The sequence below is a fragment of the Serinus canaria genome, chromosome 3 (genome assembly GCF_022539315.1).
Source record: "Serinus canaria isolate serCan28SL12 chromosome 3, serCan2020, whole genome shotgun sequence".
Lineage (NCBI taxonomy): Eukaryota > Metazoa > Chordata > Aves > Passeriformes > Fringillidae > Serinus > Serinus canaria.
Genome location: NC_066316.1, coordinates 34190716 through 34215364, shown reverse-complemented (window position 1 = coordinate 34215364; position 24649 = coordinate 34190716). Strand labels below are relative to the sequence as shown.

General features: G+C 40.7%; 2 protein-coding genes across 8 annotated transcripts in view; both read right to left on the bottom strand.

The window, feature by feature from the left end:
• The window catches only part of STRN (striatin), a 69057-nt gene extending 60850 nt beyond the window's left edge, over positions 1-8207 (bottom strand). The window contains exon 1 of one of the 3 annotated variants that reach the window (XM_018915994.3): positions 7805-8207. In XM_018915994.3, the coding sequence (XP_018771539.2) occupies positions 7805-8110 (306 nt within the window). In that variant the 5' untranslated portion in view covers positions 8111-8207. The remainder of the gene's footprint in view (positions 1-7804) is intronic. The other 2 variants (XM_030236585.2, XM_030236586.2) reach the window with 2 other exon arrangements.
• A 1136-nt stretch (positions 8208-9343) lies between these two features.
• Positions 9344-24649, bottom strand: part of HEATR5B (HEAT repeat containing 5B) — a 57497-nt gene continuing 42191 nt past the window's right edge. For all 5 annotated transcript variants that reach the window (XM_050972330.1, XM_050972331.1, XM_050972329.1 and 2 more), the window contains 5 exons: positions 21047-21316; positions 19035-19259; positions 16946-17097; positions 13801-14014; positions 9344-12192 (listed from right to left, as the gene is read on the bottom strand). In XM_050972330.1, the coding sequence (XP_050828287.1) occupies positions 11888-12192; positions 13801-14014; positions 16946-17097; positions 19035-19259; positions 21047-21316 (1166 nt within the window). In that variant the 3' untranslated portion in view covers positions 9344-11887. The remainder of the gene's footprint in view (positions 12193-13800; positions 14015-16945; positions 17098-19034; positions 19260-21046; positions 21317-24649) is intronic.

Here is a 24649-nt window from a genome sequence, read left to right as displayed (position 1 = left end):
TTGCAAAAAATATGCAGATAGCTAAAATAACTAAATACATAATCGAGATGAATCAATCTGGAACAGTTGTGCTAACCAGTCTACCAAGATCTGCCAGAAGGATTCTGCAGGCTGCCAGGGTACTCAGTATTTTAGATTATAGCTGGCTCACTGAAGCACTACATATTTAAGTATATTTGTAAATAAGTGTAGGCATGCCCATGGGGTGAGAAGAAAAGAGAAGGAAGAGGGAAGGGAAATATCAATGGTCTAGTACAACTAGGGAACAATTTTAAGAGGCACCATAGTTCACATCACTATGCACACCTACTCGCACTCTGTGCCAAGAGAGGCTAGGAAGCTTTTATAATTCCTGCAGCCACTTAAGATAACAAAACTGAAGTGGGGCCACAGGCTGAAATGACTGGCAGGCACCAAGGCATATTTAACTTCACCCCACACAGAAGGTACTTCATCCCATTTATCCCTCACATGCTCTCACTGGATGACAGCACCTCATGAGACCAATGCAGAGTACAATCTGCTACTGGCACCTTATTTTTGTTGGACTTCTCAGAGATGTCCTAAAATTAGCATCAGATATAAACCCAGAAAAACCATCCAAAACAAATAAAAGATTTAATTTACAGTAAAAATCTATGGATGAAAATGCCATTTTCTTACATTCTTTGTCTTTTTCAAACAATGTTTTCAAAGAGAAAACACTGAAGAACAAATTCAGTAAGATTGAAAAACTCCTAATAAATGATCCAGAACTTATTCACAATTTATGCCTGGCAATACCTTAATTACTCTAACATAGGCATCTCAAAAACAGGAAGACTTGTTTTTCTGCAGTTTGAAGTGTTTTACTACACAGATCTCTGTTCAGATAGCCAGTCTTTCTTTTGTCCTCTCTTGAGTGCTGCCTTTCAGTGTTCTAGTAATTTTAAGCATCAAAACAGTTGCCAAGCAATGTATAGTCAGCTTATTTAATCATTCTTCATAAGCAAAAATTTTCTCACCAGTCATTTCGGCAGTATACGTATTTAAGGGGTGAACATTAACTTTTTTTTGACCCAACAGCACGTGCCACATACACCAATATAACACAAAGAGAGTGCAGCTTTTAATTCTATTATGTAATTCTATAAGCAACACTGCAATGGCATGTCACAAAATAATCACATATTATGAGCTGGAGTCTAAATTGCAAATGCTCAAATTCCTTTCCACTTGCTGTACAAGAACAGCAGAAATGCAGAGACAGCAGTCAGCAGCAGGACTGATAAACAGACTCATGGCCCACATTTAAACAGACAATGGGAGTTCACAGGCTGAATGAATCACTTGGGGTATGGCAAGACAAGGGAGAAAAAATCTGGAGGAGATTTTTAGATTTGGCTTCAGTAACAGAAAGAGGAGTGAACCAGACTTGACCACACAAGCATCTGCAGAGGCAATTGGCACACATCAGTTCCTCACTCCTACATCCAGCTCAGCTACTCCTTGTATTCAGGCATGCATGACCACTCTGAACTGACTTGGGCATCAAGTGAAACAAATAAAAGATAAGTGATTTAGTTCTTACCTCCTGTTTACAAGCTAGGATACGAATATCATGCATGCCATTTTTGCTTCGATGCTTTTGCAATCCTGCCCTATGTGACTGCACTAAAGGGAAACATATTCCCCGCTAAGACCAGAAAAAAATGCAGTCTTTTCTCACTGCAATCCTTAATTTAACTTCTTTATCGCTGGGTTATTTTCAAAAACACTCAAAAGTAGTGAGTATATAGCGAACTTTTTTCAAATAGGAAAAGAACATCTGGATGAGTTCATCTACAGGCCCACACAGAACAGGTCACTCAGATAAAATGAACTTTTTTTTTCACATTTCAGAGTATTTTTATTTCTAGTTTATTGTCTGCAAAGCTTGGATTCTGAGCACTCCAAAACTATTCCAAAGAACTCTTTGAGGTATCCAAGCATTTCTCAGCATTTAAAGCTAAAACACAGGGATCCCTCATGTATTTCAGCTTTTGCCACTTTTTAACTAAGAAACGTAGAAATGAGGACCTGACAAGGCTCACCAGCCTTGTTAAGCCAAATACATGAGTAGGTTACTGACCAATACTTACTTTCTCAGAAAACTGTTTACTGATAACTGTTTTAGTTAGGGCTTGGTATTTGTACAGTCTTACTTCTTTTAGCATTAAATTAAGATGAACCAAAAGTCTCAGGCAATTCACGGGATCTTCCTTGGGGAATTTTACACAGACCATTCTAAAATTAGCAAATAAAGTTTCCGTGTCTACTGAAACATCAATAAAGGCTAAGTTATATTTGCAACTTGTTGTTCAAACAGCGCCAAGTTACTTATCTCTGATGCAATAAAACTGCCATAAGCCAAGACCCTCAAAGGAAAAAGAAGAGCTACATTTTGAGTAGGACAGAGATACAATTTTAATTTAAAATGCGCACCAAAAAAGACACTTAGGATGTTTCACCATATGCTAACCTGACCCTGAAAACCTAAGTTTTCCACCTAGAACACAGTAATCTATTCCATTTTTGCTCAACCAAGAAAAATGCCTTTTTCTCTTTGCAAGTATAACTTTCCATGAGAGGGGTCTGAAAGGTTTAAAGACCACTTGGAAACAATGTAATATTATAAAACTCTCTCAGTTCATACTACATCAATATTTACAGCACCATTTTCCTAAAGGATTTAGGCTATTTAAGAAACACATTTTCATTACACTTAAACTAAATTACAGGTTTGACAGATATGAAAAGAACTGAAAAATCTGATGCTAGGAAATGATCAGATCAATTATGCAAAAAAAAATAATTCCAACTATAAAAGCCAGATGCACACCTGCAAAAACATTATTGTCTCATCAGTTTGTACTTACATTCTACATCTACAAACTGCTGAATTTCTGAAAATCACTGAACATTTACTCCCACTGGTCCTTCTCAATTAAGTAAAAGAAGCCATGACAGCATATCAATGATTATATTGGAATTAGCTGGCAAACATGCATATAAGTAGAGGAGAATACTGTTTGCTTCACATGAATCTGTCGAATATAAAGTTTGCAAAAAAACCTTGTGAAAGAGAGGCTATCTGGTAGTCACCAAGGCGCATTCAGCATCATTTTTCCCAAATAAACACACCTCAGTATTGTGACCACGGCTTGTTTTCTTCTGCCTTTCTTTTGATTTATCTGATATATATAAAACAATAAAGTTGAAATTACTGCTTTTCTGCAGTGGAGATGTACGTAACATTAATCACTGGTGGTTCTTTTGTACTATCTGGCTTATGAGAAAAAATATTTCATAGAAGATTTTTACAGCACTTCTGCCAATTCATCTTTCACTGAGAATCTCAGAAATTTGACCTAAATCATCATACTTGAAAATCTTATACAAAACTTCTTCAAATTTAATTTATTTTCCATTTTATTGGTCAAACTGTATCTTTAGGACTTCTCCATTAACTTAATAACGGATTTCACCAATTCACTGCTCATTACGTTTTCTCTGAACAATGTTTTCAGATTATCCACCTATCAGAACAACTTCTAATTAGAAATTTAATCCAACAAGAGGACCGTTATCTAAAAGCCAACAAACTGTAAATATCAGCAATTTCTGAGTCAAGTAACAAATGTCCTAAACCACACTATAAATAGTCACAGCCATCTGTCTGATTTGCCCCTTCTCCTCATTACTTTAACTTGTCTATCTCCAAGGACACAATCTTACCACATAGCAGGCCTGGTTTCATAGCCTGCCTCTTGCAGGAGAAAAGCAGCAGCAAGGGGCAAGATCCCCATCCGTGACCCCCCCCACCCAGAGAGCTAACATTACTAAATCTGACTTCCATACCGATCTCAAGTGCTTATCTATTACTTCCATCACATTCCTTCTATTACAGCTGTTTGCTATCATTTAACCACATTTTATCTCATTTCATTATCTCTCCCTATCATTTGGGTGGTGTTTTCTTGTTCTTTTGGCACTGTCTTACAAGGACTATTTTTAACAAAGCTGTAGAAACACAAGCACATTGTATCCACCCATTCTCCCTAATTTCCTTGCAAACCTTTTCAAAGGAAAGTTTACCCAGGAAAAATAATTTTCATGTAATGCTATCAGATCCCACCACTTGTATGTAGCCTACTACTCCAAAGAAACAAGTTACTAGTTAGAGGAAATGAAAACTTCAGCACCGATGAGGACAAAAGCTAGAAAATTCCTTAGCAGGATGGGGGGTTGTCCATAAACACAGTTACAGCATAGCAGTTTATAGCAATTTAGACCATTTGTGAAATGCGGAGAAATGCCAATATCTGCAAATCTGTACTTTTGCCAGAAAAATGTTTGTCACAAGCAAAACTTTCCACAGCAACATATGCATTGCTTGCAAAGACAACATTTCTAGCCAAAACAAAAGCCACACACATACCCCCCTTCCAAGCTCATCCATCCTTGTTGCTTGCTGGGACAAGGATGTGCATTGGCAGGGTCCCAGCCCCCAGGGCAGATTCCCCATTGCTCCCCCAGGAGTGAGAGATTGCTAATTAAAAGGGAAATAACATCCGAAAGAGACAGTCACTCCCACCCAGCCAGAAGACCCATGGCTAGGGCAAGACACCAGTATGGGAGGCAGTTCAACCCCTGCTTGCCTCAAGCAAAGATATGGATTTCAGTGCCCTGCACACGCATTTGATCAAACCCTTTGCTGTTTTCGGATGGGCTTGTCCAACGCACAATGACAACTCTGAAACGTCTCTGTGTCAGTCCAGAAAAATGCAGAATGAAAAAACCTTAAGTTTAAAACTTGCAGAACAGGAAACCCTGTCTTGTCAACTCTCCCAAGGAGCTACTAGAAGAACCTATGAAAAGAAAAATCACTAATTTCTGAAAAGATATGAAAATAGATTATAATGCCATAAAGCACTGTTTGTGAATACTTAAATGAGGATTTAATAACGTTAGTATTCATCCTAGTTAATTACTTCACAGGGCATCAGGAAAATCTATTCTTAGGATAATTTTTCAATCTGCAGATGTCAAAGTAGTGTAAACAGAAAGCAAGCATTAAAAGTTAAATATGTAATCAGCACATAAGCATCTAGGGGAACCCCATATTAATCTGTTTTCATTCTTATTTGATATACACAGCTTCCTAATGATGCTTACATAGATATAAATACTGGAGTCCTCTTTTGACTTGAATGAGGAAGATTATATAATAGAGGCAACAATAATTTCAAAAGGTTCAAGAAAAATAATTAGAAAATCAGAATAAACATGAGTATTTGCCAGGGAAAGCAAAATACAGGCACTGACAGGGAGAAAACCTTGGGAGGGCAGTACTAGACCAGTAACTAAGAACAGATTAAACTGCCTGGCTTGCTAACTCCCATATGTTATGAGCTTGGGTGTGTGTCCCTTGAACAAGCACCACAGAACACAACAGGAAGGTATTCTACCTGTCCATCACACTTATTTCCACACAGTTAACTAGAACCATAAGTAAAAGAGAAAATAAAAGAAGCCCAGAGAGGAAGAAAAGGAAGTCAGGAAATCACAATGGGACTGACTTACAAGCTGTTTTTTGGAGAGAGGGTAGAGTGGAACTAACCAACAACTACAGAGCAGAAGCCAAGCACAGTAATACTATGGGATAAGGTATCCCATGTATTTCAATATCATGGCAGGTAAGGAACCAGAGATATAAAAAGTCTACCTCTTAGAAACTAGATGAATTGCAGGAAAAAATTATGGCATACTAAGACCACCACACTAAATAGGTCCTTTGCCCCACAGCCTCCCAAGAGTGGATGGATAATCTAGCACTGGAATTTGCATTGGATAAAAGTACAATGAGGAGCGCTGCATCTTTACCTTGGGAGAGAAACTGTCCGACCTCAAATTTCCATTATTCTGTTAAATATTTCCAAATATACAACCCAACAAAAGGGTTCATAAGGAGCACAGATCAGGCCTTTCACTAACATTGCTCATGCTTCAGGTGCACAATTTCTAAAAGCCACCTTGTAGCTGCTGAACCCCTACCACAAACCTTTCACAGGGATCCAAGAACATTCATTTGCAAATGGTCACAGCAGACTTTAACGCCTGATGTCTGTAGAGGTAGCCAAGAATTTTGCACCTTCTTGAACATGACTCTGCAGCAGATAAATGCTGTTACAGCTCATGGCAATGCCAGCCACGGCTAATTATAACTTTATTGAGATGTTTTGGCAAGAGTCAAAGGCATTCAAGCAAACAACTTGTGATGGGGTTATCTGCCACTAATAATACATGACTTCTGCAAATAGTCTAAATACTCAATTTCTTTCCTCCTCTCTCATCCGTAACACCAAGCTTTTGAGGGATACTTGGGGGAGGAGGAGGGAAGTCATGCTGCTGAAAGATGTGATAAATATGCAGTGTTATTACTTTTAATATACTGGCAAAATTTCCTAGGTCCTGTAAAAAGGATTTTTTTTTCTCCAAAGCAATATTTGATATCAGAATCAGCTATGAATATATGTCAAGATATTTATGGGCCTCCACTGGATATATGACACATGAGGTTATTCCTATACATAGCTAAGCTAGTAACTTTCTACACCGTATTTACTAGATGTAGTGAATAGAAATATGATTCAGTTACTAACCAATTTCTCACTGATTTAGGGAAGTTAAAATAAAAATTACTTTCTTGTTCTCATGACCATTTCCTTTAAATTCCTACAAGGGAACTCTCATTAAAGAACGTCACATCTACCACTCTTCTCAGAGTGGTTGTTTGATGTATGTAGAAAGTAAAATTTAAAAGATGGAAAAACCAACCCAATAACCAAAAAAACAGAGAAGTGGTTTGCATTACTAAACAGACTCAAGACTCTCTTGACAGACTGTACTTTCAAGGAAAGCCATAGAAAGAAGAGATGGACAGGAAAAAAGAGACAAAGAAAGGAGACCTAAAAAAGAAATCCATAGACGCTTTTCAGTCTCAAACATGGCCAAATGAAAACTAAACAGTGGGCTGCTAGCAACATGGCCAGCGTTAAGGTTTAAAACGGGATTTTCTTGTAAACAACACCAAAGAGGAACGAAGGTTGCATTATCGACTGTTGTTGGAGTTAATGCAACGTGCCCATCACTGAGGTATCTGACAGCGATGGCTCTAGGCCAGGAGCTCACAAGTTCTTTAACCACAAGATCACTATCAGTCCTTTCATGCATTAATGAGCGTATCAACCCCACTGCTTTTCTAACGAAAACACTACATAGCGTGCCCCATAGTTCCGAAGGGGATCCAGCCGGTCCCGCGGGCCTGGCCCCGGTGCGGGTGGGGCGGCACCGCGGGCCGGGGGCAGCCGCGGCACAAGCGGCGGAGCCGCGGCACAACGGGGGTGCGCAGCTCGCCGGGGGCAGATTGAAACAGGGGTTATGAAACTGGTGACAAGCCGGGGAGGCCGACCCCGAGGGGCATCCGGAAAACCCGGGGAGGAGGCAAGAGCGGCACAGCGCGCAGGGGCCGCTCGCCGCCGGGCAGGGCCCGCTCCTCGCCGGGCTGGCCGCCACGTCCCACCCCTCGCCCGGCCACGGCGGGGGGCGGCCGCCCTCGGGGGCAGCGAAATAGCCCGGCCGGTCGCTCCCTCTGGGGGAAAACGACAAGCCGTGGCAGCGCCCAGAGCAGCCGCTCCCCTCCAACTGCGTAGAGACGGGGGACACGGAGGGGGAGCGGCGCCGGAGCCGGGGCTGTGGGGGGGTAGAAGGTCGCGGGTGTTACCTGCAGCTCCGCCCGCTCCGCCTCCCACTCGGCGCGCTCCGCCTCGAAGCGGCCCCACTCGTGCTGCAGGAAATGCAGGATGCCCGGCACGCTGTATTGAGCCCGGGACGCCGAGAGCGGCGCGGCAGCTCCGGAGGCTGAGACTCCCCCTCCTCCGCCGCCGCCTCCTGCTGCCGCCGCCGCGGCCGCCGCTGCCGCCGCCTCGCCCGGCTCCAGCCCCGGCCCGCCCGCCGGCGGCGGCAGCAGGAGGGCGTTGTTATTGTTATTGTTGCTGAAGAAGACGCCGGGCCCCGCTTGCTCGTCCATGGCCGGGCCGGGTCCGCCTGGCTCGCCGCCGCCGCTCCCGCCGCGTCCCGGCAGCAGCAGCAGCAACAACCTGGGCGCGTCCCGCCCGCCGTCACCGCCTGACAGCCGCCCCCGCCCGCTGCTACGGTGGCCCGGCGGGGACAGCGCCGGGGAGCGATTCGCCCCACCGCCTCGCGCGGCGTCCTGGGAATTGTAGTTCCGCTGGATTGCCGGGAGGATTCCTCGATCGCTGCCCTTCTCCCGCGCCGTCCGTAATCTCAGGGATGGCGTTCGGACGGCTAAGCCTCAGTGCCGGGACGTGCGGTCCGGTCGGCTGGGCGGGGGCGCTGGCGGGAGGGGCCGAGCAGGGGCAGTCCCTGCAGTGGGAGCGCAGGTTAATGGTCACCTCCAGCTCCGAGAGGGATTGAAACGGCTTGGGCTCTCCCGCAGCCCACCCCAGGAACACGGGAAGGGCAGGGGTCTCGCAGCAGTCCCACGTGCTCCGGTCAGGCCCTGCCCTGGTAGGTCCGGCTTTTCTGCTTCCTCCCTGTTCTGAGCAGCGCTCGGCCTCTCACTGCCAAAAGCTGGAAACCCTGCCCAAGGCTTACAGGGGTTTCTTGAACATCCTTTGCAATGTGAGGAAGGACAGCGACACATTTTTCAGGAATTGCCACGCTGCCTGTTCCCCGAGAAAAGGGACAACAGGAGCCTGTGGGATTGGGGGCGAGAGATGTCGGCAGCACTGCCCTCTCCCCAGTGCACCGAGGGACGAAGCCGGGCTCCCTTCGCAGGCCTTGTGCGCCTGAGGAGCAGAGCCCTGCTGAGGGCAGGCCAACGCGCCGCTCCATCGGGCTGTGCCGAAGGGCAGCAGCCCTGTGTAAAAGATGCTGTGTGCCACCAAGGCGGTGCCACGGGGCTCCCGAGGGCGCTGGCTCCGCTTGCGCCCCTCGCCCTGGCCCGGCTGCAGCGGGAGCGGCCCGCTGCCTTCTCCGGGAGCGGTTCCCGTTTCGCCGGGGCTGCTCCGAAACCGCAGCCGCCCGCCTCGTAACCCTGCCCGCGGAGTGTGGGCTGCGGCTGGTGGACGAGCTCTCTGGGAAAGAGCACTAAGGAAGCTTACTTAGAGCATCAGGGGAGCAGCGGGGAACGGGAGCGACAACACGGGACAGGGAGCGTGACCTGGGGGACCTCGGCAAGGAACCCGTGTAGAACAAGGCTCCACCAGAAGGGAAGGAAACAGCAGAGAGAGAGATGAAAGATGTGAGGGGAAAGCGAAGCAAACAGTTTCATAAAAAAGCACATTTAAAAGGCTATTGAGAAAGAAAAAGATGAAAAGGACAGTGAGAAACAACAATAAGCACTACGGCCATTTCAAGTTACTTCAGTTTTTTTTAATCAAATGGAATTTGATGCCAAAATATTGTGTAAAACCACATGATAACTTTAGTATCAGGAGCAAGCAGAGAAGCGAACGAGGACTAAACTGGGGAAGGACGTATACAAACGAGAGTTGTGCATGTTGCAGGCAGCCACACAAAACACAAAGAAAAACCTCTCCCTTCTCTATCCCTCTACATCTATCTAGTGCCATTTTCTCTTTTGCTAACTTTCTTCTGTTGTTCTACTGACTTCTTAGTTATGCTTGATTGCTACACTTCCCTCCCCCCTTCCAAATTTTCAGACATCTTGTCAACTAGAGTCTAACCAAAACTTAAAAGTGCTGAGTTAAAACTTATGGCAAACAAAACATGATTATAGACAAAATCTTTCCAACAAGTTATTAATTCCTAGACTACCAGCTGGAGGGGAAGGAATCTAAAACAGGTTATAAACTTGTTTTCTGTTTTACTTGCAAAAAGTTTGTGTTGAATTTTGAACTGGAAAAGTTCTTAATACTTTGAAATGTTAAACTGGTTCAGAACCTCTAAGCAAAATAGATTTGTAATGCTGGAGAGACTTATTAGAAAGGGATCTATTTAAATCAATTTAATTCCCACTACCTTTAGTAAGATGAAAAAATTAGTCAAGTTACTTTCCTTCTCATATACAGCACATTGTTTTGACTTCTGCATATATCTTTACTCCTGCAGAACAACGGAACAAGACTTGATTATCATCTTAACAAAAAAAAAAAAAATTAGATTACACACCACTTGCTGTGTCCTCACTTTAGTACTAAAACATTCACTGTGAAATAAAAGCATTTCTGATTTTATGTTAAATATTTTGCACACAGCCAACTTACCACAGGGCGAAAGAGCATTGACCATTTTGCATAGGTACTCAAAGGGATATTAGATAAGGTCTTGGAGGAAAATAGAAAGCCTAGAGGGAAGTATCTATGCAAAAATAGTGATCTACAAATATTTTAAGCAGGTATTAGTCATATTCAATTATATTTACTATCCCATTGTTATATCTGAAGTTGAAGCATCTGAAAGATGCAGTTTTTACAGAGTATACAGAGAAACATCAGAGATGAAACTCAGCAGGCCTAGTAGAGACCTCTGGTTATGCTACTTCTCTCTATAAAGCAAAATGTATAGAAAGATCCCTATAAAAGCCCATAAATTCAACAGCTGTGTCAAAAAAGTCATGTAAGTCAGTCTTATATACACAAGAAAATACATGGTTCCACACTTCTGCCAATAGGAAGGGTGAGGCCTGGCAGCAGACACTGGGAGTCCCTGGCTGTGCATGCAAGGTTAGCACAGCACGAGAGCCCTAAGCCCCAAAATCTGCACATCAGACTCACTCAGATGTGAGGGGAGCCACATGCTTTTGAAAAAAGCCTGGTAGGGGAAGGAAAAACTGGAGGAGCCTGGCTCCCACTTGTGTTCTGCCCCCTGAGTCAGTACAGTGCAAAGTGCTCCAGTACCTCTGCCTGCAAACTTGATCAAGGACTACAGGTATGATGTATCCAGAAAATAAAATCTAGCAGGAAGGTTAAATACCTGTGAGTCTGGACAAAGGGCAGAGCACTGACTCATCACGTATTCAACCAGCTGCTGGCAGAACAGGAAGACTGCAAACACAGAGCACCTTACAAGGGCCAAGATCTACACCTACAAAAATGCAGATAGAAGGCAGTTCTCTTTAAAAACTCAGTTTCCAGTGCATTCTTTAAAGTTTATATTCAAAGAGATAGGGGATTAGATTCTTTGCATCCTTTATTCATTTTCAAGCATGGAAACGGATTTGAAAGAGATATACACCACATAAATAAGGACAACTCATTAAGACAGCATGCTTGATCATTCATCTTAAGAAAGGCTGAATATTTTCAACTATTTTGTTGTGAGGTTTTGGGGTTTTTTCATGCAAGCTGAAACAATCTACAAAGTCCCTTTCCCTGTTATTTTTTTTAAATAAAAGGAAAAAAATTCATACTTCTACACTAGAAATTCCCCATGGTACAGGGTAAGTACTTCATAACAGTTTTTCCTCTTCTCTCCATCCCCACTGTGTTAGTGTGTTGGCAAAATGGCATGATAACAATCACCAGATTTCAAAAACCACTGGAGGGTTTGAGAAAGCTTTTAAAAATAAATAAAACTATTTAGATACAGAATAATTTTTGGTGGATAATTTATAACAGAAATTCATAAATATGATCACAATTTCCTAAAAATCTATACAAATACAAGTAACACCACTTCCCTTGTAACGCATGGATTTCAAGTAATTACACAAAGCTCCATTAGACAGCCTTTCACATACAAATTACACGAAATTAGACATGTATGCAGGGATAATGTAATGCTGCTGACTACTTAATGGTCCAAAAATAATAAAAGTAATTCAAAAAAAGCTAGTTTTCAGTTTAATTGTCGGGGTGGAATGTACTGTGGGTGGTGGTTGCCTAGCAGCTGCTTTTGCTTTGCTGGCCTGACTTGCTCGGACTGCAGTTTCTAGACGTGTTTTCAATTCAGGAGCAGCTCCCATTACTGTCTTGAAAGCATGTGGGTAAAGTGGACCAATGTGCATTAGATTCTGAAGTGCAAACTCGTGAAGATCCTTAGATGCTGTAGATGCAGAAGCAAAGGCATTTTCATTCAGTAAATAGGAAATCAGAGTGGGAACGAGAAGGGCAAGCAACTGTACTCCTAAAATGAAAGAAAAAAAAAATGTAATTACCATACCAGACAATGAAACAAAAATGATTATCAGTTACTCCACATGTAAGGAAAGGTAATATTGTTTTCAGAACTGTCATTAGAAACTGTAATAAAAAAATTATCAAATTAAAACAACTGAAATGTAGATGGCTTCCTGTGCTTTGATCAGTCCAATCTGTCTTACCAGGACTGGATTTAAGATTCTATCATTGTTCATTACAATTATGTTGATCCTGATGCTTATTTTGAGATGCTTTTGTACCATCCAATTGCAGATCATTGATGAAAGATTTTAAGATGTAAAGTGCCTATCATATTAAAGGATTTCAAAACACTTTTCAGGCAGACAGAAATGTTATTCAATTGAATTTGCATATCCACCTCCCCAGCAAACATAAGTGAACTGATACCAGAAAGTAAGTGTTCACAAGAAAGTGAGGGACAGCTATCTGCTGTTATTTATGTTGTAGTGGTCTGGGAGATCCTAATTCAAAAACTTGCAGGGAAGCTATTCTTCAGCTAGCATGGCCTACTAAGGCCACAGCCCAAAATGGCAAAGGGATCAAGAGGGTTGACCTTGAGAACAAAAGAGGCAGCTAAACTTAAGCAACAAGGCAAATTTTTGTACCTAGAAAGAATTTAGGTACATCTTTGAAATGTGTAACCTGGTAATTGAACATTTTAAGCTCAAAGAACTTAAAAATTAATGGTAACTCATTTATCAAAATTGTTTTAGATTACCAGAGTATTAATTATTTTTCTTTATACGTTCTGACTAATTATACTCATGGGTTGAATGTATCCAGCCAGCAAATCAGATGATCTATTTTCCTCATTTGTTTCAGTTACTCTCTCATTTTCATTTCATGTGTGTTTCAAACAACTGTTCCAGAAGCAGAATGAGGCTTAAGAAATTTTGTATTCTATCAAAAAAGAGAAACTCCAACAAGGAGTGCATTGGGGGGAAAAAAACCCACAAAAAGCAACCAAAAAAACCCCTCAAAAGAAACCTACACAAAACCAACAGTAGTATTTTTACAAGGACCTTTTTCAGCATTTGAAGTCAAATGTCAAAGACAGTAAGTCTTCAGAATGCCCATTGCTTCAGCTGCAGAATAACTAACTCAAAAATAAACTATAAGTAATGTATTCTATCCAGTGAATCTTGCTTCATCTACAATCAAGAGACTCTGACCAGTATAGTTCAATTTCTTGGGCTCTTCAGCTAAAACTTGTTGAGCTGGTAAAAACAATCTGATAAAAGTTCACTAAAATAATTAAAGTTAACAATGAGAAAAAATAAAATTGAAACAGCGTGAAATACAAATTTCCAAACAGAATAAAATATCACTTATTACTGCAGTTCATGTTTAGATTTTTTTTCATCCAATCACCAGAAATGCAAAGGTCACAGCATATCATGCTGTATATGCTATGCAAGTTCATGTAGAGAAAAGTTTTATCACTGGAATTACAAAAGCATGTTGCACCCACAGTCCATTTGTGATTATGCAATCAAGTACCTAACTGCAACATTTTAATGTTCAATATTCTATTTTAACATTACTCATTTCTCTAGAAAACCTAAATACTTACTATTCTGCTCCTCACCAAGGGCAACCAATGTTTCAAGGACTTTAATTCCTTCCTGGACTGCTAAAAGCTCCACATTGTTGTTCGGGCGGCTCCTTTCCACAGCTTTCAACTTCTCAACCATGATAGGGGCCAGTGAATGAATATATGGAGTGGACAGGGCACGATTGGTGTGTTGGAACACAGACAGCAGAAGCTGGTAACACTTGGCTTGAACCTAATCAAATCAAGATAAATACATTGTCCTCAAAGTTATTTGTTAACTCAGGGAATCTAGGTTATTTGTTAACTCAGGGAATAACTCTGTTACCTCTGATTAAATTAAAAAAAAAAAAAAATGGGAAGGAAAGAAGCAACATAGCCCAGCTAATAAAGCAGTATTAGCTCAGTGTTCAATAAAAGGAAGGACAATTAGAACATGCAGGTACCAAGTAGCAGTAACAATATAAACCCTGAGAAAATAAATGCATAGGTAATGTCATACAAGTCAGTCTCACCAGTTCACAGTGAACTGCATGTTTAGGTCTCAGAACTACCAGCTCTAATAGTAGCTTAATCTTCAAAATCGTGATATGCTATTCCAATTCCAGAAGGGCAACACTGCCCATAAAAATGACTCAGAACAAAGTGATCTTATTGTTCTAATACAAGCCAATGCTGTAGCCAAAAGTGTCAGGGCTTTCCATACTTGCTTCTCATTCTCCATTTTGTGCTGGTAGTAGCCTAGGACTATATGAGCTGATCACAGAATGCTCTCCTTGTCATCCTTCTATTTTATTTTATTTTTTATCCTCCTCCCTCTCTGTGGAAAGCAGAGATTATTAAAGCCAAGGTTTGGAAAAATGACCCACTGATGATATTGTTCAGATGAATTTATGAATACATTTTTTGGTGCATACAAAATCTTCCTCCAAAACCCACCACAAATAACCCAGCATTTTTGAAAAGGTGAAGCCTCACAACAAATATGAGGATAAAACATTGCACGTGTTTTCTAACTACACTCAAGTCCAAACAGGATGAGTTATCGAGCACATGCTGAACAGAAATGTTCTAGAGGAAGTACCACTGAACAAAATGATCTGTGAGGAGATCCAGGGATTAGTGGAAACACAGATATATAAATAAAAATATTGAATAAGAATCATAGATTATAAAAACTGGTAAGGAAATATGAGTTACGAGCTCATATTACTGTTAATTCAATAGAATACAGCTGCAGGTTTTCTATACAATTCAATATTTAAGGTCTGAAATAATAACACAGCTCATATCATTTGTATGCTTTCTAAGAGTTCCACAGAACATTTTTCCTTTACGCCTTACTCACCATCATCTCTGACCTTTTCAACAAATTTTACCTCTATCTCTCCATACTGTTACAAATAATTCTCTTCCTTTTCTGTCTTTCTTTAAACTTCATTCCTTATTAGCTCTTAAAGATGACTAGATTAACCTTTGAAATAAGGAGTAAAAGTATTTTCTTAAATGCAGCCATATTTCAAAAGAGTTTTATGACTGCATCTGACAGCAGAATTTCATCCAAGTGTTTTTCCTTTGAACTGTGTAATATAAAACCTTGGACCATTGTGCATTCACAGAAGTCTACAAAAACTCCTTAAAGGTAAAAATCAGAGCTTCTTCAAAGCATAAGAGTCACACTCTAATGTAAAACTTGCCCAACAGTGTTGAAACACTTGGATCTCTCAACTGAGTTATCTTGTTGGAACAAAAAGGAATTGAGCTCACCAGACTTCTGGTTATTACTATACATGATATTTGATCTTTTCATGTGGTAATATTTTCAAAAATACTCCTGTATTTCTTTTAAGGCATCAGTAGTTTCTTTGGAACAGTCTTCTCCCTAATCAGTTCAATGCACTTAGTACAATCACAATCATGCTTCTATTACAAACAGGTGTCTCATCATTGACTGCAACAAGGAATATTTTGCATTTAAAAAGCCAGAATGAACACACAAGTATTACAGAGTATTTGCTCTGCACATTGGTGAGAAGAGAGTGGACACCATCTGGCTGCTCTCCAAACTTGCTCTGTGTGTTACAAAAATAGTAGTAAGTTCCAGCTGACGGGCAGCTTTCCAGCAGGGCAGTGGGCGACCACGTACTCCTCTCTCACTGTTCATGTGTTTATACAGAGCTCAGAGAGAGTACAACATAAAAGTTCACTTAATACAACTGACATTTCCATTCACACTATAAAATTCTAAGTAGCTTTCCATCCAGAGTCAGGCTTCAGAATCAACTGAATTTTATGTTCATGCTGGAAAACACCTGCCCTGCTATGGAGAACTATCAGTCTAAACAGGATTTTAAATGCTTCACTGTGAACCCAAACATATCCACATATTTTGCATGTTTTTCTTCTCAGGAATCCCTGCAGTGTTTGGTTGTGGAAACATCACAGATTTTTCTCCTTAGCTCCTACCTGCAGATTTGTATACCCACTCAAACTGATACATACATGGCTGGAAAAGTTAAACTTAACTACCCATACAGGGCATTAGCCTGCTTGAACCAAGTCAGTCTACAACTTTTTTAACTTTCCTCTTCAATGACAAAATAATTCAAAAGGCATTTCACAAAGGCAAGCCAAAGGGCAGAAGTGAAATCATGAAACAAATGAATCATGATAAACAGACGTTCTGATGGTGCCCACAAAATTATATTTTTGCTCCCAAACTGAGTTTTGTATGAACATGCAAAATAAGCACAGGTTTTGCACAAACAAATATAAAACTGATCAGAAATGTGGGCTGTAACTTTATCTATTGAAAAAATGGTTTCATTTGTATTATAAAAGATTAACAGTAATGTAAAAATGTCACCCCCTATGGTAACCAACCTTTTCATCTGATAAAACTTCATATACCAGAGACTGGTTTTGCCTTTTAAAAAGCTGAAGTCAAGAACCTGGCAAAAGGCCATGAATACTTTATCTAGAAGCAGTAAGTTTGGGTTATTTTGCTCGAGTTTCAATAATGCATTGTTGAAAATTCTACTTATCCTGACAGCAGTACCTGTCCCTGAAGTAAAGGCATCACAAAACATTCAGGAAATGTGTTAAATATATCATGATTAGTTTCTGCTGGCTGCATGTCATTCACATTCCTATAACATGATCTTACCCAAGGATCAGAAGAGTTCAATGCACTTCTAAATCTGTTCATACATCCATTTTGTAAAGACTGCACTCCAATTATTTCAGTGCTTGCTGACCAGAGGAAGAGGGCAATAGCTGTAAGTATGCTTACTTCATCAAGAATAGGTTTAGAGGCTTCTGAAAAACAAAAGCAAACATTCGGTTGGCTTATTCCAAAAAGGCTTTAGCATTTATTTAGTAAAATCCAGTGAACACAGATATAACTCACAAAGAGGAAATATATGTACTTGAAATTATTTGCAACTACACATGCATTTACTTATTACAGTATCATCGTTGACTGTGACTGACAAAAATCTGAGCAACTCTATTCTAACAGTTGTTTTAATAAAGTAAGTCAATCTTTCTGAAACTTAAGTATCAAAGAAAACATCACCACCCACACTTTCTCGGACCAAGTCATGCTTTTTGTTTTCAGTGTGTAAACAAGAGTAAAAGTGATATTTTTAAATCCTTTGCCTATTAAAGGTCTACTTCACTTTTTAAAATTATTCTGTTCAGCTGATACAGCAGAGTAAGAAATAGATATCCAGCATGGCAACAACTTTTACGTAACATGAGGTTTCACAGAACAGACTAGTTGATCTGACAGCCAACTGTCACCAGTAGGAACAGTCCTACTTTAACCTTTCCTGCTTTTCAAATAGCCTGTATTTGCCATTGTCACAATTTTTTTCCTTGCATAAGCTCTGTCTTCACAGATGTCATTCATGAATTCACAACAGGAACAAAAATATGGATATATAAACTATTATAATATATATAAAAAGCACTGTTCTGCTGGTCTGGCTGGCCACATTGTTTCTGCCCTCCCCTGAGAGGCACAAAGAAACAGCATATATAAAGTCAGCAAAAAAAAAAAAAAAAAACCAGCATGACTGCTCTTTACAGAGCTAGTCACTCAACTGGCTTAGCCATAATGTAAAACCTCACTTCAAAAAACTACTCCAAGCATTTAAAGTGACAATTTTTCTTACATTATTTAAATTATTTTAAATTTACATTGCTTGAACTTTATTGAATGATGAGGTTTGAAATTGAATGCAGTGGACCTTGCTTAGATTTTTGCGTGTATGATCAATCGCACTTCAGAGAAGATTAGAAAGAAAAACACACACTCCTGCAAGGAACCTAGAAAAATTTTTGATGCCTGCAAAAAGGTCTGCAGCCAGTGATGTTCCTGGAAAGATGGCCTGTGAAATCTCTACAGTAACTAAAGGCTGGAAAACAAGAGCTGATGTGACAAATCAAATTAGAAGTTTGGCTTGGTTAACACAAACCTAGTGATCCTCCCCCTTTGGACTTTTCAGAATCATTTGCAATTACCTCCTCATTCCCCATCTCTCACATGAGTAACTCCATTCAAGCCTCTCTTCACTCTCTACAAATGGCTCCTTGGCAATGCAATGGGATGTTTTTCTCGCTGACTACCACTATGCAAATGGCAAATCTTTGTGTCTCTCTTTTGCTAACTATGCAGCTAAGACTGTACATCTTTTTCACTTTTTGAAGGGCAAGGCAAAGCGTGTATGTGAACCATAAGAGGTGGTCTGCAGTTCTCTGAAGAGACAACAACCATTGTGCTGGTGAGTAACAAGGATTTTTCCGCCAGGATTTCTTTCTCAACAAAAAAAGCTTTTAACAGTGTTGTGAGTATCCTACTCCAGTATGAACCTTTCCACAATTATCTGTAGCTGTCTTCCCACTCATTCACTTTAACACTGACTGTCATTAAGCCTAGATGACTAGTGACAGCATAAAACCTGAGAGGCTGATGCCAGATGCATTGCAAAAGGGAAAACTTCTAACTGGAGGTTATGATCCAAACACTGTCAAAGACAGACCAAAGACAAGTCTGAGGTGAGAACTCCTGAGATGTAACTACTTGGTTAAAGCCAATGTTGTGCTTTTCCTCAATAAAAATTGTTAAGCAGCTGAGGAGTTTTGCTCGTTTGGGTCTTACATTAAGTCATAGGCAGATACCATACTTGCATTTTCATAAAAGAAAACTAATTCTTCATGAATTTTAACTCCTGCACTGGGAAACCACTTACCAGGCTGAGAGTCTTCCAAGATAGATGCCAGAGTGCTGCGGATAAGACCTGTCCATTGTTTCTGAGTTTCATCAGTCTTGACTGTTGGAAGAGTAACAATAGTTTTTATCCCTTGAAGAGCTGCAGTGACTGGAGGTGGGACCTGATTATCTGCTGATTTTACTGCTGTTTCTTTCAATACCCTTGTTATCAGAAATAGGATAGTGGGTAAGATTGTCATACACCCTAAAAAAAAAGAAAGAAAAAATATATAAAATAGAATTTTTAAAGTGTGGTAGATAAGCTCTTTCTCTTTCCCAATATGGATGCATATGGTTGGAGACAAAGGAGATGAGATAAACTGCAATTCAGGTAACAAGTGATATGTGTCCTTCAACATTTTATCACCAAATTCATTCATCAGTGCTACTGAAGTGTATCATAATACAAGCCAACAATTGAAATGCTGTTGTCAGTTCAGGAATGATGACTTAGCAATTAAAGCTTTGTCCCACAAGGCATGTGAACAAGATATGTCATCCAGATTGCTAAGTACCTTACAAAAGGATCTACATATCACTAGGGTCTTATAAAGAGCAAAAATAAGAGGTCTGGAAGCAAATAGCCAAACTAAGTTACTGCACTTTCTGAGTAAGGTGGTGTTACCAGAAGCAAAGAAAGGAAGCTGTTTGGGTGTCTCAAATCATGGACAAAGGCTGTAGCAGTTGCAATTACAGATGCAGACAGACTTTAAGCCCCTACAGGACTAAAAGAAGAGTGTTGTTGGGTTTAGGCATGCAAAATGGATCTACAGATCACTTCAGACAGTCAAGCCTCTTGCCATCTCTCTTCTGTGCTTCATTTTCTCACATCTGTGGAAACACAAATCCTGCCATTTTCCTGCTTCAGGGAATGCCCTGAGGATAAATACATGAAGTAAAACAATTATGACAGGAAGGGACTGCTCTTCAAATTAACAGTCATTTCTGAGCTACTTACAATGGCCACTTGCCAAATGCTGGGAGTAACACCCTCACTCCAGACAACACAGAAGTAATACTGTTACTCTTTTTACCCATCCCTCTTTCCCATCACCCTCTCAAAAAAAACCAAAACCAAACATCAGGAATTAAATAAAGACAGGACATGACTCCAACTCAAAATCTGTTGTTCCTTAAAAAACTGCAAGGCACAAATTTACAAATTTCTGTTTGAAGACAGGCCATATTGTCTTTTGAGCATAACTTTGTCCAGACATGTTATTTGCAGTGCACCTCATTAGGGGACTAACTTTAAAATGTCTTATCTATAAGAGTGGGTGAAACTTCCCAAAGATTCTTGAGACAACAGTCAAGCAATTTGCTCTCCAAAAAGCAAAAGTCAAAGAGCACAGCTTCTCATGTAATTGTGTCCTTTACCCATGAACTTCAGTCAGTGCAATTATCCCAGCTTACACACATCCTTTGTGACAGTCTTCCTGGGCAGAAGAAAGCTCAATTTAGTTTATAATCACATTGGGAATGACTGACAGCCAACGGCTGCAAGGCCAAGTGTACCACAGATGAATTGTGCTGTTTTTCCCTCAGTAGGATTGTCTTTTCTTACAGCTGCTGCTTTTCATGAACTTTTCAGGAATTTAATCATCTCCAAAATGTCTGTGTTCTTTAACAAAATGGTTAAAAATTTCCCAAAGGTTTCAAAAGCATGTAAAAAGGAGAAAAAAAAAAACAACAAAAAACCAACAACGAAATCAGATTGGTACAGGGGCTTAAAATCTAAGTGTGTTATTGAAACTCCTACAGCCTTTGTCTACAGAGCCAATTTCCTCAGCAAATCTGCAGCACACATGCAAACTTAAAATCAAATTTCCTTTATGCTGCTCACTGGAAAAGCCTGAATTTTCATTTAGTTAATTACCTAAATATTATTAATGCTACAGATTAAAGCATTCATAGCAATGTATTTACAGCTTGTTTTTAGCATCATATCCTCACTGTGCTACCACTCCCACTTATTCTGTGACAGTGTCCTACCTGCTGGAGAACACAGGGAAGGCAGGTCAGACAGAATATTAACGGTGGCAGCCACAAGACGAGCGCTTTCCTCAGAGAGGTGGGATTTGGCAGCAACGTGACTTGGAGAATCCGACACTTTTGAACTCAGATGGGGCATGTGTCGTACTAGGATGAACATGAGCAGCTCCATGGCTGCGAAAACTAGAGATTTTCCAGGCACAAGACCACCACTCTCACCTCCCTCTCCTAAAGCAAGAGGATTTTCTTTTTCTTCATTATCATCTTCATCTGAAAAAGGAAAGAGATGTCTGAGGAGACAGTTAAGATGCTACTCCAAAAATTACATGACACACTCTTCACAAAGAAGCTGAAAATCAAGAAGAAAAAGTTGCTTTACATTAAGATAGGACAAACATGGCTCATGTCAGACTAAATGTTTTAGTTAGATGACTTAAAGGGGTTTAAAATGCCTTAGAAGTACTGTGATTGCAACAATACTTAATAAAAATCATTCTGGAACTAGAAATCAAATGTAGTCTTGCACAAAATAAAACTACAGCTAATTATCTTGCTTCTCTTAAAAATGATCATAACATTAACAGCAACTAATGACAGATAAACAGCCAGGACAATTTTTAAAAAAATTAATAGCTATTAATTAAATGTTCCACCCTGAAAAATCTTATTCTAGCCTAACTTGATTATGGAATGAGAGAACAGAAAAGCACTGTAGGATTCTATGTCTATGTCTATCTGAGTGTATTCAGTTCAAAAAGTCTCTCTTTTGATGGCAGCTTGGCCAGCTGCAGTCTTTCCTTCTCCCATTAAACAGCAACAGAGATTCAGTAAGGCAAAGCTGGCCTGAACTACCCCTATAGAGCTCCTATGAATTTAAATGATTGCTACTGTTATCACATTCATCAATCTGAAAAAAGCAGCTTACAGGGCTGACAGTAAACAATTCCATTAATTCATATGAAGGAACAGAGCCTGCATTTTCAGTTGTGCTAGCTCCTCAAGTTCCAGCAAAATTTTCTCCCTGTTTTTACATGGAAAACGGGCAAAAGCTATCAGTTGGGGGTTTTCCTTTCAACAGTACATTGTGCCAGATTAAGTAGTAATTTTCCTTTATAAGAGAATATTCTCTGGGGTTTACTTCTCTTCTTTCAGGTAACAGAAAATCTGGCAGACCTATCCAACTTAACCAGGTATCAATGAACTATTTCCCAGGCTGGCTCTTGGAAACTAGCAAAGATGGAAACAGTGTATCTGAGACTTTTTTTTAAAATAGTAAAGGAATGATTGATCAGGGAGATTCTCTCTTAAAAGGAAGAGGTCAGTAAAAGTACCTCAGAAAGTAGCTTTCAGACTGCTGAGCCTCTCCAAGCATAGAGATACCACACCCCTGGGCACGTGCTCTTCTGCCTCACCACGCCCACAGTGACCAGTTTTTTCCTTGTATCCCATCTGGATTTCCACTGCTGTAGTTTGTGTACATTGCCTCTTGTCCTTCCACCACACGCCTTTCAGAAGACTCTGGATTGGCCTTGTCTTTAAATCCTCTCTAAGAAGGGGGTTTGCTATTCAATCCCATACTAACCCTCTCTTCTGCAGACTAAGGAAGTTCAGCTCTCTCAGCCTCTCCTCACAGGTCACACACTTCACCTCTCTAAGCAGCTTAGTGGACTTCCATTGAACTTCCTTCATGTTTGCCAACAGCTGTCTTACTCAGAATGAGGAGGAAGGGCAAAGAAAACTAGACACTGCTCCAGATACATCTTCATAACTGTATCCTTAATCCACTGGTCATGCTTATCTAACACAGACCAATAACAGAGGCATCAGCATTGCACAGGTTTCACATCTGAGATTCACACACACAGCTTGTCCTCTGGCAAATCTGCTATCCAATCTGTCAGCCCACCAGCCTATACCAATGTACATTCCATCCCAATTGCAGGATTTTGCATTAATCTTTGCTGAATTTCAGGAGGTTCTCAGACCTACAGTTCAAAATTCCCCTTAAAGGCAGCACCACCCTCCAGCACACCCACCACTTGCCCAGTTTGGTATCATCCACAAATATGCTGAGGGTACATTCTCTCCAATCTGTCCTATGTGCTTAACAGTAGCAGACCCAATACTGATCTCTAAAGAGCACCAGTTGCAACCAGCTTCCAGTCAGACTTGAATCACTAAACTCCATTCAAGCACAGCAGTCCAACAAATTACTCTCCTACTTTTCAGTCCACATCACTCAACTTGACAATGATATTGTAGAGTACTGGGTCAAAAGCCTTGCAGAAGCCTGAGTAAACAATATTCACCACTCCACCTCCAAAGTCAGTTATTTCATCACAGAGGGTGATGAGGCATTAATTGCCCTCAGTAAGTCTGTGCTGTTTCAAATCACATTCTTCTTCATGTACTAAGAAGTGATTTCAAAAGAAATTTACTCAAAAACCTTTCAACAAGCACAGCAGGCTTACTGGCAAGTTCACTCAAACCCCACCTCATGTCTTACTCAAAGTTAGTCACAGCATTTCATTTTTGCCATTCATTGAAAAGCTTTCTTGAGCACCACAGCTTTACAAAGATGACTCCAACAAACTTAGCATGTCATCAGCCAGCTCCCTCAGATGCCTCACATCTAGTTCCAGGGTATGGCTGGCTTTTTTGTGAACTGGATGCTCACATGCTGTAGCTAGCACTGCTCTCCCTAGGCTTGCTCATTAGACACAGACACAGGAGGGGTAAGCAAAGAAGATAACAGCACCTTAGTTTTTCCTCTAGTGTGTTTTGTCATTAGATCACCCAACTCATTCAGCAGCAGGTCCAAATTTCCTCTGCCGACTGTACTATACTCTGTTCTATACTACAGTGTAGAACAGTTCCTACTCATTTTAGTCAATTACATAAATGTATCTACAAAAGTTGATCCTGTCACACTGGACATTCATCATCAGTCTCAGCTCCATCTAAATTGTGCCTTCCCAATTCCACTCCTCCATACCCAGGAAGACTTCAGTAGTCTTCCTTGGCAGCTTGCCTCCATTTCCAACATCCATGCACTTCCATGTCACATTTGAGCTCAGTCAGAAGTTACTGTTCAGCCAGTCAGCCTCCTGCCATGATCACTGTGAATGAGCTTTATTTTGTCACCAAAGATGAACAATCCCTTTTTCCTTTGCCCTTCAGGAAAGCTTACCACAAGATTTCATCTACAAGATCTCATCTACAAGCTCCCTGAACAAGCCAAAGTCTGCCAAGACAAGTCAAAGCTTTTGCTCTGCTACTCATTTTCTTTCTTTCCCTTGAAATTATGGCCTCCACTATCACATAGCTGGTACAGCCAGAACTGCCATTAACCTTCATAACCGTTTCTTCTGTGTAAGTGCAGAGCAAATCCACTGAGCCCCACCCTCATCTGGACTGTCCAGCATCTGGACTGAAGTGTGCTTCATGCACTTCTGAGTGTTGGCCTCCAGCAGTGTCACCCTTCCAGCACATGGCTGGATGGTAAAAACCTTTCATGAGACTCCCATAGCTTGACTAGAATGCTTCTTTGGGTTGGTTTAACATGGCTTCATTCACCTTCCCTTCTTGATTAGGCAGCCAGTG